The sequence below is a fragment of the Pleurodeles waltl genome, chromosome 10, assembly GCF_031143425.1.
Source record: "Pleurodeles waltl isolate 20211129_DDA chromosome 10, aPleWal1.hap1.20221129, whole genome shotgun sequence".
Taxonomy (NCBI): Eukaryota; Metazoa; Chordata; class Amphibia; order Caudata; family Salamandridae; genus Pleurodeles; species Pleurodeles waltl.
In genome coordinates, this window is record NC_090449.1 from 830,025,172 (window position 1) to 830,047,515 (window position 22,344).

Sequence of the window (22,344 nt, forward strand, 5' to 3'; positions counted from 1 at the left end):
TAAAGGGGGTCATTCTGACCCCGGCGGGCGGCGGGAGCAGCCCGCCTGGAGGGAACCGCCAGAATACCGCTGCGCGGTCAAAAGACCGCCGCAGGTATTCTGGGTTTCCCACTGGGCTGGCGGGCGACCGCCAAAAGGCCGCCCGCCAGCCCAGTGGGAAACACCCCTCCATGAGGATGCCGGCTCCGAATGGAGCCGGCGGAGTGGAGAATGTGCGACGGGTGCAGTAGCACCCGTCGCGAATTTCAGTGTCTGCTAAGCAGACACTGAAATTCAGGGTGGGGCCCTCTTACGGGGGCCCCTGCAGTGCCCATGCCATTAGCATGGGCACTGCAGGGGCCCCCAGGGGCCCCACGACACCCCATACCGCCATCCTGTTCCTGGCGGCCGAAGCCGCCAGGAACAGGATGGCGGTATGGGGGTCAGAATCCCCATGGCGGCGCAGCAAGCTGCGCCGCCATGGAGGATTCTACAGGGCAGCGGAAAACCGGCGGGAGACCGCCGGTTTTCCCTTTCTGGCCGCGGCTGAACCGCCGCGGTCAGAATACCCTGGGGAGCACCGCCAGCCTGTTGGCGGTGCTCCCGCCGGTCGGAATGACCCCCAAAGTGTCCCCAAAGAAGCTGCAATACTGTCAGAAAGAGGTGAAGTACTTAGGTCACCTAATTGAGAAAGGGTCGAGAAGAATATCCAAAGAAAGGGTGACAGCCATACTGCAGATGAATCCCCCAACAACAAAGAGAGATGTCAGGATGTTTTTGGGAATGGTAGGCTACTGTCGCCAGTGAATCCCCAATTTCTCGATTATCTCAAAACCTTTGGTGAGATTGACAGTTAAGGAAGTTCAGGATGACCCGGGTACCATAACCATGTCCGAGAAAGAGATGAAAGCATTTTTGGAGCTGAGAGAGTATATGTGCAGGGCACCAGCTTTAGGTATGCCTGATTACAGGAAGCCTTTTGTATTGTTTTGTCAGGAACGTGATGCTTGTTCTTTGTCTGTCCTGACACAGGTCCATGGAGGTGCAAACCGCCCAGTAGAATATGTTTCAGCTACTTTGGACCCAGTTGCAGCAGCCTTGCCAGGTTGTTTGTGTGCAGTTGCAGCAGTTGGTCAAAGCCTCACTCAGTGTGAAGGCATAGTGATGGGACATCCCTTAACAGTAATGGTCCCTCATTCAGTTGAAATCCTGTTGACCCGAACCAAAACGCAGCATATGACAATTACACGCCTTACAAAATACGAAACAATTATGCTGGGGTCACCAAATGTTTCCCCTAAAAGATGTACTGTATTGAACCCGGCAACTTTACTTCCTATTGAAAGTGCAGAAATTGATGATGCTGAGGAGGTAGAACATGATTGTCTTGAGGTAACAGATCTGTGCACCAAACCGAGAACTGACATTAAAGATACCCAATTGGAAGAAAATGATTACATTATGTTTGTTGATGGTTCATGCCTGAGAGATGCAGTAGGAGTACTCAGAGCTGGATATGCCGTGTGTACAATCACTGGTATTTTAGAAGCTTCCTGGCTTGAAAGAGTGTACTCTGCTCAAGTGGCTGAATTAATTGCTCTTACTAGGGCATGCAACACAGCTGAAAACCTGAAAGTCACTATCTATACTGACAGCAGATACGGATTTGGAATTGTACATGATTTTGGCCAGTTATGGTCACAGAGGGGTTTCATGACCTCTTCTGGTTCTCCAGTGAAAAATGGCAAAGAAATTAAGGATTTGTTGCACGCGATTCAGTTACCTCTTGAAATTACCGTGGTGAAATGCAATGCTCATGTTAAGTCACAAGACTTTGTGTCAATGGGAAATGGATATGCAGATCAAGTCGCAAGGTTTTGTGCATTGAACTGTATATCGTTTAGAGATCAGTGGAAATTGTTACCTGAAACTGAGAATGAAACATGCACAGAGTATGCATTAAGAGTGGTTGACACATTAGACAAGTTAAAATCCTTGCAGGGACGTGTCAGCGAAGAAGAGAAACGTTCCTGGCAGAGAATGCAATGCGAAAAGAGGTCTGATGACTTAAGAGTCTCAGAGGAGGGGAAATGTTTTTGCCAAACAGTTTTTTGTTACAGTTTGCAAGGTTTTATCATGGTCAGGCACATGTTGGGAGAGACACACTGATCAGATTATTCAAAATCGATTGGTTCAATCCGAAATTCAGACAAGCCGCAGAGGTTATCTGTCACAGGTGCATCATCTGTCAGCAGATGAATGCAGGAAAAGGGACTGTGGTGAATATGAGCCACGTTGGGACAGCTGGAGGTCCGTTTAGCAGGATGCAGATGGATTTCATTGAGATGCCTGTGTGTGGAGGCTTGAGATACGTGTTGGTGATTGTGTGTGTTTTCAGTCACTGGATTGAAGCTTACCCTACACGTAGGAATGACAGTCTCACAGTAGCAAAGCTGCTGCTTAGGGAATTGATACCACGTTTCGGGTTTCCGATCTCTTTAGAATCAGATAGGGGCAGACACTTCGACAATGAGGTGATTAAGCTCTTGTGTGCTGCATTAAACATTGAGAAGAAGTTGCATTGTAGTTATCGCCCTAAAGCACCAGGACTAGTGGAGCAGATGAATGGTACCTTGAAGTCGAGAATGGCAAAGATGTGTGCAGCTACCAATTTGAAGTGGCCAGATGCACTGCCATTAGTGCTGATGTCAATGAGAAACACACCTGACAAGAAGACAGGACTGTCTCCTCATAAAATTCTAATGGGCCGAGCTATGAGACTGCCCGCAGTGCCTGCAAATGCTCTTGTGAATATCACGGATGATATGGTGTTGGACTACTGCCAGGGTCTGGCTGACGTGGTTCGCTCTTTTTCTCACCATGTAGAGGCTACCACATTGCCACCGATAAGTGATCCAGTTCACAACCTGAAAGCCGGTGACTGGGTTGTTGTCAAGAAACACGCGAGGAAGTCGTGTTTGGAGCTGTGCTGGAAAAGGCCATATCAAGTAATACTGATGACTACTACTGCTGTGAAATTTGCAGGTCTTCCAAATTGGATATATGCCAGTCACACCAAGAAGGTGACGTGTCCAACTGATGAGTAACTTGAAGTGTCCAAAACAACAGCTGCAGAGAAGGAAGTCTCAGGGCCGGAGAGTATTCGAAGGGGAACTGAGACGGAAGGAGAGCCCGCTGAGGACGGCTTAGTCACTCAAAGTGAGTTCCAGAGGGGTAACAGTGAGCCTATCTCAGTTGAGACAACAGGGGAACCGACACAAAGAGAGGTTCTCCCAGAAGCAGACGGATACAGGTTTGAAGTTGAGCCCATAACAGACCCTGAAGGTGAGGTGGCAGAGAGTCAAAGTGTTCTGACTCCTCCTGAGCCGCTTGCAGAGCCATCAAGAGAAAACACCATAGCACAAGAGGAGGGCGCTGTTCAACGTCCTGAAAGGCCAAGCAGAAAGAAAACACTTAAAGGAGACAATTGGCCGGAGCCACAAGCTGCAGGGGAGAAAGTGATTCCAAATGAAACAATAGAGGAAGAAGTTGACACAACCAGAAAAGAGGATCTCAGTGAAGGAGATTTGCAAAGTGATCGTAAACTGAAAAGAAAGAGAGTTGCAAACAGGAGGTACGCAGGTCCTCAATGGGCATATTCAACATCAGCTGAATGGCAACAAGAAATCTTGGCGTTCTGTTTTGATCAAGAGGTTCCAGGTCAGTACTACGACACCTGAATTCAACTATAGAAAGAGACTGTGTTAAATTAAAATTGAAATTGTAAGCTGAAAATCTGAGGAAAGAGACTGATAAATTACCGGATGTGACATTGATAACCTGAATTGACTCTTAAAAAAAACGATTATGACAAGCTGCTAACCTGATTTGACAAAGGGGTCCTGGAGTGAGTGAAAAGCTGTAAATACTCGCAAAGAGAGAGAGAGACTTTGCACAGAAGAAAGAAAAAAAGAAAAAAGAGAGTTTTTATCGTCATCAAGTTGATTGTCTGCTTTGTATTAATCTGCTCTCTGATTCTTTACAGATCATGAGTTACACTAGAAATAATAATAGAGGTAGGATGTGTGGTTGGTTGAGTGCTATTTTGGGTATTGTGTGCGCAATAATAATTATAGGTGTGATTGTGGGAATGCCATTGGTGGATAAGAAAGTGACTAACAAAGCTTCAAATCCTGAAACTGCTACACTAACACCATGGGAAAAGTTTGAGCAGGATACAAAATACTTGCATGAGGGAACTAACTCAAAGGGGGAATTGTCTACTAATGTCTTCTATCGCTTGCTGAATGAGTATGTTGACACAATGGATGCGAAGAATTGCTATGTGTGCACAAAGATTTCTTTGTCAGTACAAGAAGGGGTTACTTATCATCGTTTGCCATTAACCTACGGGATAAGCTGTAGTTTTCTGTTAACAAGATTCTATGATCAAGAACATGTTCAATACTTCTATTCTAACTTAGATGTAGTGTTTTCCTTTGTGCCTGTGATTGATTTTCTAAACAAATTAGCGAAAGATCACAACCTAAAATTAGTTAGGGGTTTCTTTGAGCCGACACTGACATTTGGAACAGCTTATGTGAACCGCAATAATCTAACCTGCTTATTAACACCTGTCGAAAAGAGCTTCTTAGATCACACTGATGATAGAAGAAAGGCATTAAAGGAGAGGCTAGAAAAGGGATTAGAAAAACGCACATTTGCAAATGATTATGCTTACACCGCAAATTAGCTTTAGATGCACTACATGTAGGAAGGCTTTGTATATATCAGCCCAATCTGAACATGACACTATATTTGTGAGAACAAGTGAGTGCAGGCATGTGTTTTTGTTTCAGAGTAAATGGACATTCATGTTAAATGGACAGGATCCAGAGATCCCTGGTATCTATTATATATGTGGACTTAATGCTTATTACTGTCTTCCTAAAGGATGGTATGGGACATGTTATTTGGGAATAGTTTTCCCAAAGATCTATCAAATTGATGATTTAAAGCAAATTCCTAAAATGTCTGAATTACATCATACTAGACAAAAGAGAGAGACAGCGGCTGCTGTCGTAGGTGACATATTTGGAGCCATAATTCCTTCAGTGGGGGTTATCTTAAACTCCATAAAGATTCGGAAGTTGTCTACTATTGTGGATAACATGCTGACAAATTTCACAGGGGCTATACTCCTGATGGATACTGAACTTGCTGCGGAAAGAGCTATGACTCTTCAAAACCGGCTTGCTTTAGACATTCTTTTATCAAAGAGTGGCGGAGTCTGTAAGATGCTTAATGAGTGCCATTGTTGTGCGTTCATTCCAGATAATAGCAAAAAGATTAGAGGTATGCTTACTAACCTAACAAGAGATAGTGCAGATTTGAAGGAGCTGAAGGAACCTGGAGTGGGAAAAAGTTGGGAAAGGAATTACTAAAGTGGGAACTTGGTTTATTAGTATTTGGAATGGGGTACTCGCAAAAATAGTAGGGGGTATGTTAATTGTTCTGATTTGTTTATTTGGACTATGGTTATCATGCAAAATTAAAAACAGAATCAAAAGAAATTTGGCAAAACGAAATAAAAGAAAAGAAGAAAAGGAAAAAGAGAAAATGTTCAAAGAAATTTGGGAAAGATCACATAGGGAAGAAGAAATTGAGATGCGTAGTTTGAAGAAAATGAAAGGTCGTGAAGGGAAAGGTTTTGAGTGATGACAAGTGTCATCAGAGGAGGGACTGAGAGAGCGCAGCTTATATACTTAGAAATTAACATGAAATGTTTATGAACTAATGCGTAATAATGCTGCATAGAAAAATATATTAATATGTTTCTGCTAAATGCGTGCTTGAAATGTGCCCACGGGGAGTGGCCACCAATATATATGTGACTAATGAAACTGACTAATAATGATGAAATGTTATATTAAAATATGATTTTGTACTAATATTAAAAGGATTATATACTAAAACTTTGCTAATGAATCATTAGGCTTTAGTTAGCATGAGTCGAGGCATAGCTGTCTGGTTTCATATTAAATGTGTTTTTCTAACGTGCAGTGTGCTGACTTGCTGAAGGACATGAACTCTTGTTTTTTCCAAAAGCTAGAAGATGAATGTAACCGTAGTAGTTCCGTTCTCATGAAACTCGACTTGCTCAGAGAAGCATTCTTGCTGAATGCAAGAGTGTAGACTATTTGCAGGTACAAGGTCGCCTGAACCAGTACAGACAATGGAGCCACTGACTGAAGATATGCAAAGGACCACAAGAGTATGAAATCATACCGGACATTCTACCCACTGAAGACGTCAATCATAAAGACCAATTAACTACGTGAGAACTGTTATGGGGTGACAAATTTGATGAGTTAATTGCTAACCTATTGGATGGAGATAATGGGGTGCAAACCCTCAACCAATAAAGAATTAGGGGACTGTACAACAAAAAAGGGATAAAAACCCTTGACACAAAGAAATAGTCTAGATCGAGGGGAGAAGAGATTAGGAGTTAGTTAGGGAGATGCTATCGCGGATTTGCTATGACCCAGACACTTTGTCATTCTGCATAGAGACTTTGCTGTTAGGTTCTTAAAACTATCCTTGCCTTAGATTTCCCGTTTTCACTTTACCTCCTTATGAGGGAAGTACCTTTTACCCTTTACCCGAGCTTAGATAAATTCCTGGCTGATTGCGAATCAACTGATGTCCTGAGGACGAAGACCGAATCTGTTTGCTGACTCAATACAGAGGGTAACTATATGACAATGAAATTGTGATTGTCTGTTTGCTTTTCCTTTCTAGATACCAACTGCTTCTTTTTACAGAGACCATCGCTAGAAGTTTTCTAAAATTGCTGTTACTAAATTGTTTTGCATGAAGCCCAACATGCCAATGCTAATTCAAGGTTAGTTAAGGGGTTCTCTAAACAGACGCAAATAGACAAATGACTGAATATATGCTTTGTTGAATAATATGCTAATGATACTCTGCTGAGGATAACCTATGTTGATGTTGTGCTATGTTCTAATATTCATGATTCTTGCTTTGATGAAATCTTATCAGAGTTGCCATATTGTGACTATGCTAATGTGTTTCTTGGTCTTGAGATTAATAAACTTACTAGTAGAATTGTAATAAATAGGGAATAAATATCATGAATTCATACTAAACTGGTGTGGTTATTCATGACTGAAAGGTCATAGTGGTTTCTGAGTTTTATTAAATGTCTCGAACTAATTTGAATTGTCTTATTTTTGTAAATATTGATGACTTTATTGACCTATTGATTGACATGTTGATCAGCTATTTCGTCCTAAGGTGTCTTAAACAGGGTCAAAAGATTCATTGGCCTAAAACGAGTCCTAAGGTGAATAAATTTGTCATAAAGGGACGCGTTAGCAATACCATCATTTTCCCTAACCAAATCAGTATCTTCTGATGTGTTTTTATGTGTTTGAAAACAAAAAAGCTAATCTACTGTATTTGTTTGAAAACAATGTAACAGAAATCGTTTATTTGTTATTTAAAAGGGCATAGTTTGAATGGTGATAATGATAGTAAGGGCAAGTGGGACTGGGGTGAAGAGGAAAATGGGTGACACAGAATCCAAGCCGAGCCCTCCATTCTTTCTCTGCATAGGATTATAAGGGACCATAGGTAGATGCACACAGGGATCATGTAGAGGTGGAGGTCTGAAACATGGACACGGCCTACCATCCTATCTGCTGTATGTTGCAGAAGAACCACACAATTACTACATCTCTAATAGGATGAAACTTAGCAAAAGAACCGGATCTCTGACCTCCGACTGCTGCCTAAACATGTAAGGAAGGACACACTCAAAATGGGGACTGTTCTTTATAATAAGGCATCAGATTCCCCTGCCCATTGCATACAAAACTGGACAGAAGGACTTTAGGGAATCCCTGTAAATCACAAAGGCAAGAGGGTCAAGAAAAAAACCCCAGTGGTACAGGAAAAATAAGTCTTTGTGGCACTACACTAATAATAACTAGATATGTAGCACAACACAGCTTGCCTTTTATGACACTTAGTTGTAACTTTTTATTACCACTCAACTGACACAATTTTTCAAACCTTAGAAGAATGAAAGGTTGATTAAAAACCTGCAAGGATCCAATTTAAGCCTTGTGCTTAACATGCAGCTTCTTGAAGTCTGGATAGGTAAATTTATTGGGACGGGATGTGTGGTCAGCTGGTTACAGAAGGATCTCTGCAATAAACGCTTTAACTGGTTTATCTGTCTTACAGAAAAGACAAATCTGTGATTTAATGTTACATGCAGTGGTTAAAGGCAACTTACGTTAAACCTTCTATTTTATGATTATTTCAAACTGTGATCAGAGTTTACATGCAGACTTCTAAGTACAGTAAGTGCATTCTGAGTCCAGCAAGAGCACTGCAAAAACTCATTATTTATAGGAGTTCAGCGTCACAGTGCAGCTTGAAGCACAACCTATAATCCTAATTATAATTCATATGCTGCCCTCTAACTAAAATAGTACCTGTCCATGGAAGCCACATTCACCAAATTATTAGTGGGACCTAGCCAAGTCAGATGTCTTGCAGGGCCCTCAGGATTCCCTTAGCCATGGGCCGTATTCCTAACTGAAAAGATCTGAGAATAACCACTTCCCCAATTCCCTTAACTACAAATAAGTTTCTCATTTATTAATTGTATACAACATCAAACAAACAAACACAGGCACCCATGTTGTCCTAACTTTAATTCAGACAGTTTGAAACAAACTCGGAAAAGGGTGGTTTTAATTATCCATGACAGATATTATTAGAAAGCTAGTGTAGAAATGTGTATATTGCAAAGGTAGGGTGGAAATGTGCTAGGTTCAAAAAATGCAATTTAATATAACCATAACATGACAAACACTATGTCTGAAAAAGTGTCAGCGGTTACCCTCTGCAGGGCCCAGGTCTGAAAAACCAATGGTACAAATCAAATAGACAGAAGAGAATTACTCTTTGCTATGCCCATAATATTGCAGTCTTAGCCATTCACATTGAATCAGAGCTATGACTCCTCAAATTCCATTCATACTGTCAATACTGGCTTCCCAGGTTGAAGACACTTGCAGGAAAATTTACTATTGCATACAAAGTACATGTTGAACAATGTCTAGCTCTCCACACATCCATGATGGAATTTAATGTGAAAAGGAAATGATAGTCAGTGACGACTGCAGTAAGTTGTAGGATGCCGATTAAACATCAAGAGGTTAAATTAACTAATTAAACTGCAAGCGTGATGTTAGTCAGAAACCATACTTGGTGAAACTAATTGATCTGAAATGTTCATTTTGCATTTGTGTCGGGATCAAGTAAAAGTAAAATCCTAACTGGTGGATGGGTTGACGATGTACACTAGAAACAGTTACATTGTAATATATGTTATTGTGGTACATCATCTTAGTTCACAACAACATGAGTAACCTTTGTTCTCTATATTAAGACTCTACCTTAATGTGATTTTAAACAAGATGTCTGCCTGGATTACTTGTAGTATGAAAACTACAATTCTTATAATACTGTCAAAATAATATTCATTATGTGTATGCACACTTTTTTGGAAAATTGCAGTCAGATTCACAAAGGTTCATGTCAATTCTTGGTCCCATTAGACGACTCCCTAGTTTGGAGCACTTTCCAACTTTTAATGGATTCTCCAAAATTCAGTGAATAATAATGAAAATCTATGAAAGTTTATAATTTCCATAGCTACTGAAATGTATAACATTTCTGCATGAAGAATTGTAATGAGTAATGCAGTTCTGCATGCATAAACGGAATAATAATGTGCACTTGCACACATTACCTTTTTTTGTTTTCCATGTATAAACTACTTCCTTCATATCCTCAATCAATTCAAGGCTGTTATTTTCTAATTCCTATTCTGGATACTAGTTTACTCTCTTGACAGCTGCAGTTTTTGTGCATATTTAATATGGATATCCTCATGGAATACAATACTGGCAAGCATCTCTAGTAAAGTGTCTGCTTCAGGAGGACTTAAGCAAGTTTGTATTTCAGTGCCATTATTGTTTAATGTATGCCACAAGACTGGTAAACCACAAAGCTCTGCATTGTTCTGAGCAGCATGTACAATGCTTTTTAAACACACTCAAGTCAGGTTACAGCACTTCTTGCAAGGATCAGAGGACTATTCCAGTATCAACCTTATCAGCATCAGCTAACTAAAAAGCAGAAATGAGATTTGAGAAATATGATTGGTCCTTCTAAGAGTCATAAAGGTACTAATTTGGAGGTAGTGTCTGAAAATAAATATTTGGGTCTTATAATTGATAACTGAAGGAAAGTTCTAGATTTGAAAGGAACGATGTCCAAACCATTTATGTCACGTCTGCTAAATTCAGCTACTCTTTAGATAACAGATAGGGACAGTCTCTTGTAATTACCTGCAACACCAAAGTGGTCTCTTTTCTTACGTGTGGTGCCGCAATTTGGGCTCAGAATAAAAGTGCATAGTTCGATCAGACTGAAAAACAATGAGCATGATAAAAAAAACTATACCTGTACAAGCCAATCAACTTACTGCTTTTCTCAGAGAAGGCAAGATCCTTTCAGTTTTTGATGTGTATAATCTCTGACATCATAACTGTGAACCCACATTGTTTCTTTGCCATGTACAAAACAACTGTGAAAGAATTTTGTAACTTTCATTCATGGTGGGTTGAGTAAAGACCTTTCGACTAACAGGTATGTTAAATGATCCATTGAGCACTAAAACTTTGCTCAAATCACCTTTCAAGTAAACGCTCTATCTGTGACCATTTGATGCAAATCTAGAATAATTGCTGCAAAAGAGCTCTTACTACCTGTTCTTGAAGATTCTTTCATTAAAGACATTGCTTTTAAACTGCATCTCCAATGGATTCTCAAATATGCAGAATTTATTTTGTGTTTATTATGAACCAATTTCCCTTTTAGATTTGGTGGCTAAGTGGGCTAATCATAGTAATAACAGTGTGGTAACTCTACACTTAAAACTACTGTTTTAGTATGGTATCACTATGCCATTAGCAGGCAATTATGAGTTTTTGACATATTGTTGGGAATAGGAAGGGGGTGTAAAAGTATTACATGTGTCTAGACATGTGTTCCCTGGCCAATCCTATGTCATGTCCCTTGGATGAAGGCCACTGGTTTGGGGTTAAATGAGCTAGTGTGTTTTAGTTTTTACTGTGCATCTTGGGTGTGTAAATCCAAGAAACTTGTAATCCAGTTTCAGGTAGAAATAAATGCTTATGGCGGAATTGAGATGATCATTTCTCTTGTGATCGAGAATAGTGGAGAAGACTTCTAGCTAACACAACTTTGTGCATGCTTGACAATAGCCAACCATTGTATATAGTATTATTGTGCAAAATGCTGAGTCCTCAATGTGTACAGTTTATTCGCCCATTTGTGTGGAGGTTCTGTCTGGATGATCATGAAGTTAGACTTACTTGTGTACATTGAGACTCAGAGGTGTATATGATTACATTTCAATATGTCTTTAGATTGCATTATTGAAATTGAGAATTGTGAATATCTGAAGTGTTGACACCCAGAACCAACACTCAAAAAATTTCAAACTTTTTGCTGCATATTTTTTTCAGAATATTTCTTGATGTGTATAAACCTAAAACAACTATTCATTAGGCTGAACTAAAATGAACTGCATGTATGGGCTGTGTGGGTTACAACCTGCAACATGCAAGACTAAGGGTTTTCACTCCATTCTGCAGAACCATTCCCTTTTATTCCCATCATTGTGTGTTTACCACCTCCCATCCCACCTCTCTGCCACTGCTCTTTTTCCCATGCTGTTTTTTTTTTCATGTTTCGCTTTTGATTACTTTTTACTTGGTTCTTTACAAATAAAAGTTTTCTTTATTTAGCCTTCAAAACTATGGGGACCACCAGCACTGCCAGATTACGGGTTTTCATCGGTCTGGCGGTGCTGCTGGTACTAATCCACCAGGGCAGCACTGCAATCAGTGCTGCCCTGGGGATTACGAGTCCCTTCTCCACCAGCGATTACATGGTGGTAGCACTGCCATCTAAAGGCTGGCAGAGACGGGGTGCAGGGGGCCCAAGGGGGGGGGGGCTGCACTGCCCATGCACTTAGCATGGGCAGTGCAGGGGCTTTCATGGCCAGCCCCGTCACGATGTTCACTCTCTGCGTACATCGCAACGGGTGCTGGTAAGCGTCACGGTTGTAGCCCATTTCCCCCTAGGTAAGTCTTAATGGGGTCTGCAGGAAGGCGGCCACATTGGTGGCAACCTGACGATCGAGACTTCGGCAGATGGCTTCTTCCATCAGCTGAAGTCACAATCGACCCTTATGTGTTGCTGTTAACTTGCTTTGTCGTTTAGTGATTTTTACTTAATATAAGTATTTATGGGACACAACTTTAGCTCTATTCAAATATTAAACACTTCCATTTTAAAGCACTGTCACAACAATTCAGAGTTAAATACACCTACAATTGCTAAATGGTGACTGCGCTGCATACAACACCTTTGGGAAATGGATACAATATTGTCCGTCACAACAGTACTCTTGCAATCCATCCCCAGAACAACGCTCTCTTGCAGTCATCTGTATACAACTGTTTCTTCTATAGAAACATTTTTCTGGCTTCCAAAGCTAAAGCTTGTTTTCAGCCAAACCCCCAAAAAATAGCATCAGTCTTGCATGTACTTTCACAGCTTCCACATATAAACATAGCTGCTGGGAGGCAGTTGAAATTAAAAACATGCAAGACCTTGCATTTGTTGTTGATCCCCTAACATTACAGGGTTCTGCTTGACATCATGTGTGGGGATGCCATACAAACTCAGCTAACCTCTTGTTTACCTTTGTTAAGGAACTGGTCTCCATCGCATAGGGCGGGATAGAAAGCAATCATTGAACCTGTCCAGACTCCATGGAGCACACTCAAGATCTCATGAATATCACTGAATAATTTCCCTGAATTAATTATATATGCTAGGTGTTGGACTTTTGCTTATGCAGGGTCATCCCCAGTCTTTTTGCCTCCTGCCTCCTATTTTTTTCTGACCTGTCGCTGTTGGCTTTTGAACTCTGAGCACTTTCCCACTGCTAACCAGTGCTAAAGTGCATATGCTCTCTGTGTGAAATTGTATGTAAGTGGTTTATCCATGATTGGCATATTTGATTTACTAGTAAGTCCCTAGTAAGGTGCACTAGAGGTGCCAGGGCCTGTAAATCAAATGCTACTAGTGGGCCTGCAGCACTGGTTGTGCCACCCACATAAGTAGCTCTGTAATCATGTCTCAGACCTGCCACTGCAGTGTCTGTATGTGTAATTTTACACTGTAAATTCGACTTGGCAAGTGTACCCACTTGCCAGGTCTAAACCTTCCCTTTCCTTACATGTAAGGCACCCCTAAGGTAGGCCCTAGGTAGCCCCAAGGGCAGGGTGCAGTGTATGGATAAGGTAGGACATATAGTAATGTGGTTTATATGTCCTAACAGTGAAATACTGCCAATTTCGTTTTCACTGTTGCAAGGTCTGTCTCTCTCATAGGATAATATGGGGGCTACCTTTAAATATGATTAAAGTGTAGATTCCCCTAGAGAGTAGATGGACATGTGGAGTTTGGGATCCCTGAACTCACAATTTAAAAATACATCTTTTAGTAAAGTTGATTTTAAGATTGTGAGTTTGGAAATGCCACTTTTAGAAAGTGAGCATTTTCTTGCTTAAACCATTCTGTGACTCTGCCTTGTTTGTGGATTCCCTGTCTGGGTCAGTTTGACAGTTGGGTTGTTTTTCACCTCACACCAGACAGTGACACAAAGGGAGCTGGGGTGTAATCTGCATTTCCTGATTAGCCATCTCTGCTAGGAGGGAGGGGTGGAGTGGTCACTCTCATCTGAAAGGACTGTGCCTGCCTCTGACAATGCTGTCTCCAACCCCCTGGTGTGTGTCTGAGGCCTTGCCTGGGCAAGGCAGGATTTCACAAGAAGGTGTGAGTCCCCTTTGAAGAAAGGTGACTTCAAAGACTAAAATGGGTATAAGAAGGGCACCCAAACTTACAAACTTTAGAAACACTTCTGGAATCAAGAGGAACCTCTGCCTGGAGAAGAGCTGATCGCTGAGGAACAAGTGCTGCCCTGCCTGTGACTGTGCTTTGTGGAGCTTTCCTGCAGTGCTGCTTCTGCCAGAGTAAGAGGGCAAAGACTGGACTTTGTGTGCCTTCCATCTTGAAGAAGAAATCTCCAAGGGCTTGATGTAGAGCTTGCCTCCTGTTATTGAAGTCTCAGGGATAGCAAAGACTTCTTCCTGCCAGCACCTGGAGTCTCTGGAGAGACCCCTACTCTGCTCTGTGGTGCCCTTCCAGTTCCTGGGACCCTGAAAGGAGAGGCTGGCAGCCTAAGGACAAAAATACACGCACCGAGCACCGTGCGGAGAAAAGATCGACGCGAATCCGATCGCGGCTGAGAAAACGACGCGACGCCGGTTCCGCAGCTGAGAAACGACGCCGCAGGAAACGCGACCGAAAAACCGACGCCCGGAGCAGGAGAAACAACGCGCAGCATCGCTGACGGAGGCTGAGAGATCGCACCCTGCGCCGCGGGACTTTCGGATCGTCGTGTGGCTGGCTTTTTCAACGCGCACCGCCGTGCCGAGTTGTTTTCGACGCACACAGCCGTGCAGGGTTACTTTCGACGCACACCGCCCGTGCGGGGTTATTTTTGACGCAAACCAGGTACATTTTCACGCTAGCAGCGCTAGTGTGGTGTTACAACTACCTAAAGACTCTTTTTATTTTAAACCTTAAAAAAATCATAACTTGACTTGTGTATGTTGGATTTTTGTCGTTTTGGTCTTGTTTTGTCTAGATAAATATTTCCTATTTTTCTAAACTGGTGTTGTGTCATTTTGTAGTGTTTTCATTAAATTACTGTGTGTGTTGGTACAAATACTTTACGCCCAGCACTCTGAGGTTAAGCCTACTGCTCTGCCAAGCTACCAAGGGGGTAAGCAGGGGTTAGCTGAGGGTGATTCTCTTTTATCCTAACTAGAGTGAGGGTCCTTGCTTGAACAGGGGGTAACCTGACTGTCAACCAAAGACCCCATTTCTAACATTGGTGACCAGCGGTCGGGATTGGACTTGTATTTGTACTTGACATACAGTAATTAAGTGTACACTACTGTTTTGATCTCAGACCACTACGTGACCACATACTACTTGTTTGGTGATCTTTTGATTTTTCTCTTAAGGACTCTTTTTATTCTACTTCCATGATTTTGCTGATCCCTTGACTGATTCTTTTTACTTCATTGGGAAATTATTTTTTTCTGCCTTTTGGAACTTTGCACTTGTGACCATCATGTCTCAATCTGGAGATGCAACAGCTGGAGCTGTGTTTGAAATGGAGAAACTGAAGGAGTACTCAGTTGCTCAATTGAAACAGTTCCTTAAAGATCTTGACTGTCCCACTGAGAGCTCCACCAGGGAGGGGGAGCTGCAACAGGCACAGAGGGCCTGGGTGACAATCAAGAAGGCTGGAAGGCACACAGAGGAGGAGAATATGGGGGGGGAAGTGCAGAGGATACACAGTGGTGTAGTGGAGGAACCTGTTACGCCTGGGGGGAGGGTCCCCAGGAGGGATGGCAGGGTGTCACCCAAGGGTCTGACTCCTGAAGAGTTACAGGACAGACAGGCAGAGAGGGAGTACCAATGGGAGCTGAAAAAGCTCGATTGGGAGTTGGAAGAAAGGAGGAGGAACTTAGAGATTAAAAAAATGATTTATGCTTACGAGCTTAAATTGAAAGAGCTGGAAGTCATGAGGGCTGAGTCCAGCTGGAATGGTGGCAGCAACAATTGTATATCCAGTGATGCTGCAGAAGTGCACATGCCCAGAGAGGTGGTGCCCTACTTGAAGGAGGGAGTTAACACACGCCAGGAGGTTCAGGGGTATGAGGTAGCTCCAGTGATGCACAGGGTCCCTGAGGTGGATTGGGGGACTGGCATGGGGAGTCATATTCCTACTGGTGGGAGGGACACTCTACTGACTCTAGTTGAGAGTGACAGGGAGAGGGATTCCCCCCAGGTAGAAGTCCTGGTTATGGAGTGTGAAGACATCCCAGAAGAGTGTGGGTTGAGTGTCAGGGACAGTCAGGTACTGTCTCACCAGTCTCAGGAGGGTGATGTGGGGTGCTTTGTCAAAGCCGAGTCACTGGATGGTTGGGTGAAGGGTACTTTGGTTAATTCATGTGAGGGGCTGAGTGATGTAATTGCTGGAGAGCAGATGTCTAGTCCTTATTTTCCAGAGCTATGCCAACACCAGGTGGAGTGTGAGTTCTCTGACCCCAGGGAGCTTACAATGGAGGCAGACTTCTGGGTGAGTACCAGAGAGTCTGAAGAGGCATTTGGGGGTGCTCCTGAGAGGAGTGGTCTAGGTAGTTCCCAACCAGGTGAGGTAGGGAAGGATTGTAGTGTCCCAGGTAGGTCCCAGTGTAGTGGGATGGGTGAGGGACCCCATGTCCAGTCTCAGAGGAGAGGGAATGGGGATGGGTTGAGGCCCAAGGTGCCCGAGATCCGGTCCCAGGTCCAGGAGGGTTCCCTGCGGGAACACCAGGAGGGGAGCCTAGCCTGTACCTTAGGGCCATCTGTTGAGGGAGACCCCACAGTGTCAGGAGAACTTGGGGGGACGGCTGTAGCCAGCGTCCCACCAGTTCTGGTGTCTGGCAGTACCACTCCTAGTGAGGGGGTGCAGAAGTCCAGACAGAGGGTTGAGAGGGGGTTGCGGACCCCAGTGGAGAACCGGGAGGGTCAGGGGTCAGCTCTGAGAGCAGAGCCCCCCATGAATGACCTTGGTGAGACCATTTCTGGGCTGGGGGGAATCCAGACTCTGTCAGATGGGCAGAGGTCAGGAGACCTGCGCCAGCCAGACTCTTGTGTGGCCCTTCGGGACAGTGTGTCCCTTGAGGGGGGTAAGTGTGCCCCCCTGGAAGTCCTGGTGTGCCAGGCAGTGGTTCAACCGCAGGGTGGTGACCCTGGGTTGGATGACCAGGTTCAGAGGGTAAACTCTGACCTGGTGGGGGGTAGGTATGCCCCCCAGGAAGCCCTGGTTTGCCAGGCAGTGATCCAGTCTGTGGGTACAGACCCTGGATTGGGAGGCCAGGTTAAGGGTGTCCCCCCTGACCTGGAGGAAGGGGCTACTGTTAACAGTGCCCCTACCATGTTGTCTTCTGAGGGGGCCACTCCTAGTTGGGTGGTTCAGGACCCCAGAAGAGAGGGCAGGGGGAGGGAAGCCTCACCCCTGGCCCTGGTCCAACCTGAAGGTACAGACCCCAGGTTGGAGGATCAGTTGCAGGTTAACATCCCTGCACTGATGGAAGAATTGTGCAGGACTGCTTCTACAAGCACCCTGACAGGTTTTGACTCTGGGGGTGCCGCTTCTGCAGGGAGGGTACAGAGCCCCAGAGGGGAGGACCAGGGTCAGGTTGTCATCCCTGACCTGGTGGAAGAGAGAGTGGTCAAAGGGTGCCAGGCACCTGGGGCTACCCCCCCCCCACTCTCCACAGTCACAGTGGTTAGAGAGGCCTGAGGTCGGGCTCTCATCCCTGACAGTTGTCTGGGGCCACTGTGGCTTGCTGTCCTGGTGGACAGAGTTGCCCCTGGGGGGGGGAGGACGAGAGTCACACCCCGGGGGTGGAGTGGGCAACACCACTGTGTTGGCCCTGGTGGTACTATCTGCCCATTGCAATTCATCTGTGAGCAAAGTAAAGTTAGGTGCTGCACAGATGGTGTCTGTAGATGTGGAGAAGGGTTCCCCATGGGTTAGCTTAGTGGGCCCTGAGAGTATGGACAGAGGGATCCAACTGGAGTCAGGAAGGCGTAGAACTGGAACATGCCCCTGCTGTTGTGGGCCTGGGTCCTTGTTCTATCGCCCCAATCAGGGAAGTACATCAAGGTATTGATTGTTCTCCCCTGGCTTTAGGCTGGTAGGGGGTCATGTTGGACTTTTGCTTATGCAGGGTCATCCCCAGTCTTTTTGCCTCCTGCCTCCTATTTTTTTCTGACCTGTCGCTGTTGGCTTTTGAACTCTGAGCACTTTCCCACTGCTAACCAGTGCTAAAGTGCATATGCTCTCTGTGTGAAATTGTATGTAAGTGGTTTATCCATGATTGGCATATTTGATTTACTAGTAAGTCCCTAGTAAGGTGCACTAGAGGTGCCAGGGCCTGTAAATCAAATGCTACTAGTGGGCCTGCAGCACTGGTTGTGCCACCCACATAAGTAGCTCTGTAATCATGTCTCAGACCTGCCACTGCAGTGTCTGTATGTGTAATTTTACACTGTAAATTCGACTTGGCAAGTGTACCCACTTGCCAGGTCTAAACCTTCCCTTTCCTTACATGTAAGGCACCCCTAAGGTAGGCCCTAGGTAGCCCCAAGGGCAGGGTGCAGTGTATGGATAAGGTAGGACATATAGTAATGTGGTTTATATGTCCTAACAGTGAAATACTGCCAATTTCGTTTTCACTGTTGCAAGGTCTGTCTCTCTCATAGGATAATATGGGGGCTACCTTTAAATATGATTAAAGTGTAGATTCCCCTAGAGAGTAGATGGACATGTGGAGTTTGGGATCCCTGAACTCACAATTTAAAAATACATCTTTTAGTAAAGTTGATTTTAAGATTGTGAGTTTGGAAATGCCACTTTTAGAAAGTGAGCATTTTCTTGCTTAAACCATTCTGTGACTCTGCCTTGTTTGTGGATTCCCTGTCTGGGTCAGTTTGACAGTTGGGTTGTTTTTCACCTCACACCAGACAGTGACACAAAGGGAGCTGGGGTGTAATCTGCATTTCCTGATTAGCCATCTCTGCTAGGAGGGAGGGGTGGAGTGGTCACTCTCATCTGAAAGGACTGTGCCTGCCTCTGACAATGCTGTCTCCAACCCCCTGGTGTGTGTCTGAGGCCTTGCCTGGGCAAGGCAGGATTTCACAAGAAGGTGTGAGTCCCCTTTGAAGAAAGGTGACTTCAAAGACTAAAATGGGTATAAGAAGGGCACCCAAACTTACAAACTTTAGAAACACTTCTGGAATCAAGAGGAACCTCTGCCTGGAGAAGAGCTGATCGCTGAGGAACAAGTGCTGCCCTGCCTGTGACTGTGCTTTGTGGAGCTTTCCTGCAGTGCTGCTTCTGCCAGAGTAAGAGGGCAAAGACTGGACTTTGTGTGCCTTCCATCTTGAAGAAGAAATCTCCAAGGGCTTGATGTAGAGCTTGCCTCCTGTTATTGAAGTCTCAGGGATAGCAAAGACTTCTTCCTGCCAGCACCTGGAGTCTCTGGAGAGACCCCTACTCTGCTCTGTGGTGCCCTTCCAGTTCCTGGGACCCTGAAAGGAGAGGCTGGCAGCCTAAGGACAAAAATACACGCACCGAGCACCGTGCGGAGAAAAGATCGACGCGAATCCGATCGCGGCTGAGAAAACGACGCAACGCCGGTTCCGCAGCTGAGAAACGACGCCGCAGGAAACGCGACCGAAAAACCGACGCCCGGAGCAGGAGAAACGACACGCAGCATCGCTGACGGAGGCTGAGAGATCGCACCCTGCGCCGCGGGACTTTCGGATCGTCGTGTGGCTGGCTTTTTCAACGCGCACCGCCGTGCCGAGTTGTTTTCGACGCACACAGCCGTGCAGGGTTACTTTCGACGCACACCGCCCGTGCGGGGTTATTTTTGACGCAAACCAGGTACATTTTCACGCTAGCAGCGCTAGTGTGGTGTTACAACTACCTAAAGACTCTTTTTATTTTAAACCTTAAAAAAATCATAACTTGACTTGTGTATGTTGGATTTTTGTTGTTTTGGTCTTGTTTTGTCTAGATAAATATTTCCTATTTTTCTAAACTGGTGTTGTGTCATTTTGTAGTGTTTTCATTAAATTACTGTGTGTGTTGGTACAAATACTTTACGCCCAGCACTCTGAGGTTAAGCCTACTGCTCTGCCAAGCTACCAAGGGGGTAAGCAGGGGTTAGCTGAGGGTGATTCTCTTTTATCCTAACTAGAGTGAGGGTCCTTGCTTGAACAGGGGGTAACCTGACTGTCAACCAAAGACCCCATTTCTAACACTAGGAAAAATGTATATGGAAATGTAAGACATTGCCTAAACATTTGGTTGATTGAAACAACTCAAGTAGGGCATAGCAGTTAAGTGAAAGGAGAACTGAAAGATGAACACCTCCCAAACCTTCCATGAGCTTATTTCACATCAGACTTTGGAACAATACACTAACCTGGAGCAGGCAGGAATCCATCATCGATGCTGTCATCTTGCAAGATTATAGTGGGATCTGAGCTGTACCTTTGAACAAAGCTATCGTCTCTCGTTGGGAGTCCCTTGTTATTTTGGAGTAATAAAAAATGCATAAAGTTAAAAGAGATTTCATAACAGCACAGACCAGAGACCAGACATAAGAATGATCATGAGACAATTGAAGATACATAGACCTTGTATTTTTGTCAATTACAAAATTCTATACAAACATTTATCTTTAGCTTACATTAAACATTTTTAGAGACAGAGCTATGACAAAGTACACAGATGTCAACATGGCTGCTATCAATGCCCATTTGGATTTACTTTCTCTGATGAAACATTTATTTGTATTTTTGCAATGCATCATCCTTTGGCAATCAGATGTTTGTGTTACAAGGCTTAGGGAACAACTGCCTTGTCTTCCATGTTCCAAACAGGCAGTACACTGTCTGTAGAGTCGGTGAATAATTCACTGGGTTCCATGTACCAAACTGAAGTAAGGTAAATGAAGCCCCCCACTTCTTTAACATTGGGGATAAATGTCCCAATTTTAAAAAACTATGATTAAGCCATATGTTACACCACTGCACTTGGGAAATTGCAGGGAACTATTTTCAATGTAGATTCAGTTTAGGCTGAAGTATGGGCCTGTGAAAAAAATAGTCCTCTCACTAGGTTATAGTAAATACTCTACACTCCACGTGTCACGTAGTCATGGCAAACAGTTGCTTAGCTTACATTGTTTAGAACCTCTTCCCATAGGGCTGTCACTGAAATCTAATCAGGGCATTACAAAAGGATATTGGATTGCACTGGTGGACATGAAAATAGGCTTTGAAAGACTTATGCAGAGCAACTGTCCATAACAGAAAAAACATATATATATACATATATATATAAATATACTAATTGTTGAAACACTGTCAAAATCACAGTTAAGCAGAAGTGTGATCATTTTATTAGGTCTACAGTAGCAGTAGAAATTTGGACCTTGGTTGTTTTTTGAGTGCATATGGTGGAAAAATCAGAGAAAGTGATCTCATGTGAAGCAGCATAGACAATCTAGTTTTAATGCTTACAATGCTTGATACTACACAGAAAGGTGTTACTAGAAGATGCAAAGACTCGAAAAAGAAGATCACTGTTAATAAGCAGGAAATCGATTTGCAGGTAGATTCAGGGCAAATAGCATCATAATTCCCAGTGAAAATCATGAGAACAACTGATGTGATTACAGTAGCTCTAAAGACAATATAACTGGCCTATCTAGCTAATTTTGTCTGATATTGCTTTGAAGGCTAAGGTTATTAGCAGGATGATATATGTTGCAATGAAAGGAATCGTTATGTTTAGTTTGTGGCATCAAGCCAATGTCAACATGGTGTTGACTTATGGGGCGAAAGTACAGGTTTCTCTGTGTGAAGAAAAAATCACTAACAGTGTTAAAAAATACAAAAGTGTTTGAGGACAGGTTGGGTAGGATCACAAATGTGTCATCATTGAGGAAAGCAAAGAGTCTATGCTTATGGAACAAACTGAGAAATGTCCCAGACAGTGTTTGATGGCAGGCTGGACAAGTAAATTGAAGAAATACTCCAAAGAGGCATCATAGAACCCGTGGATGCCACAGTGTGTTTGTCCAAATTGTTCTTGCTTGAAAAAAGCCACGAGAATTACACATTTGTATTGATCTCAAAATGTTGAATACGGGTATTTGGGTCAGGCCATCCTCTGGCAAATATGGATGATCACATCACTGCAGCATGCCAGCCCAAATGGTATACACATTTAGAACTGAGGCCTGAGTACCACCAGCTGGTTTAGCATGCTAACTCCTGTCATCTTACTGCATTTGTCACATGCGGTGTTGCATACTGATTTTGACATATCCATATATCCTGGCATCTGTGGTTTCAATATTTCAACTGGTCATTTCAGAGCTGATCAAGGGTATGAAAAATGCTAGATCCTTTCAAGACCTGTTGATTTTTTGGAACCAGCATTGAAGAACGATAGTA

General features: G+C 43.6%; 1 protein-coding gene across 1 annotated transcript in view; it reads right to left on the minus strand.

The window, feature by feature from the left end:
• The window catches only part of EGFR (epidermal growth factor receptor), a 526,637-nt gene that overhangs the window by 8,310 nt on the left and 495,983 nt on the right, over positions 1-22,344 (minus strand). Inside the window, exon 27 of the mRNA XM_069211504.1 lies at positions 20,304-20,406. Coding sequence (XP_069067605.1) covers positions 20,304-20,406 — 103 coding nt within the window. The remainder of the gene's footprint in view (positions 1-20,303; positions 20,407-22,344) is intronic.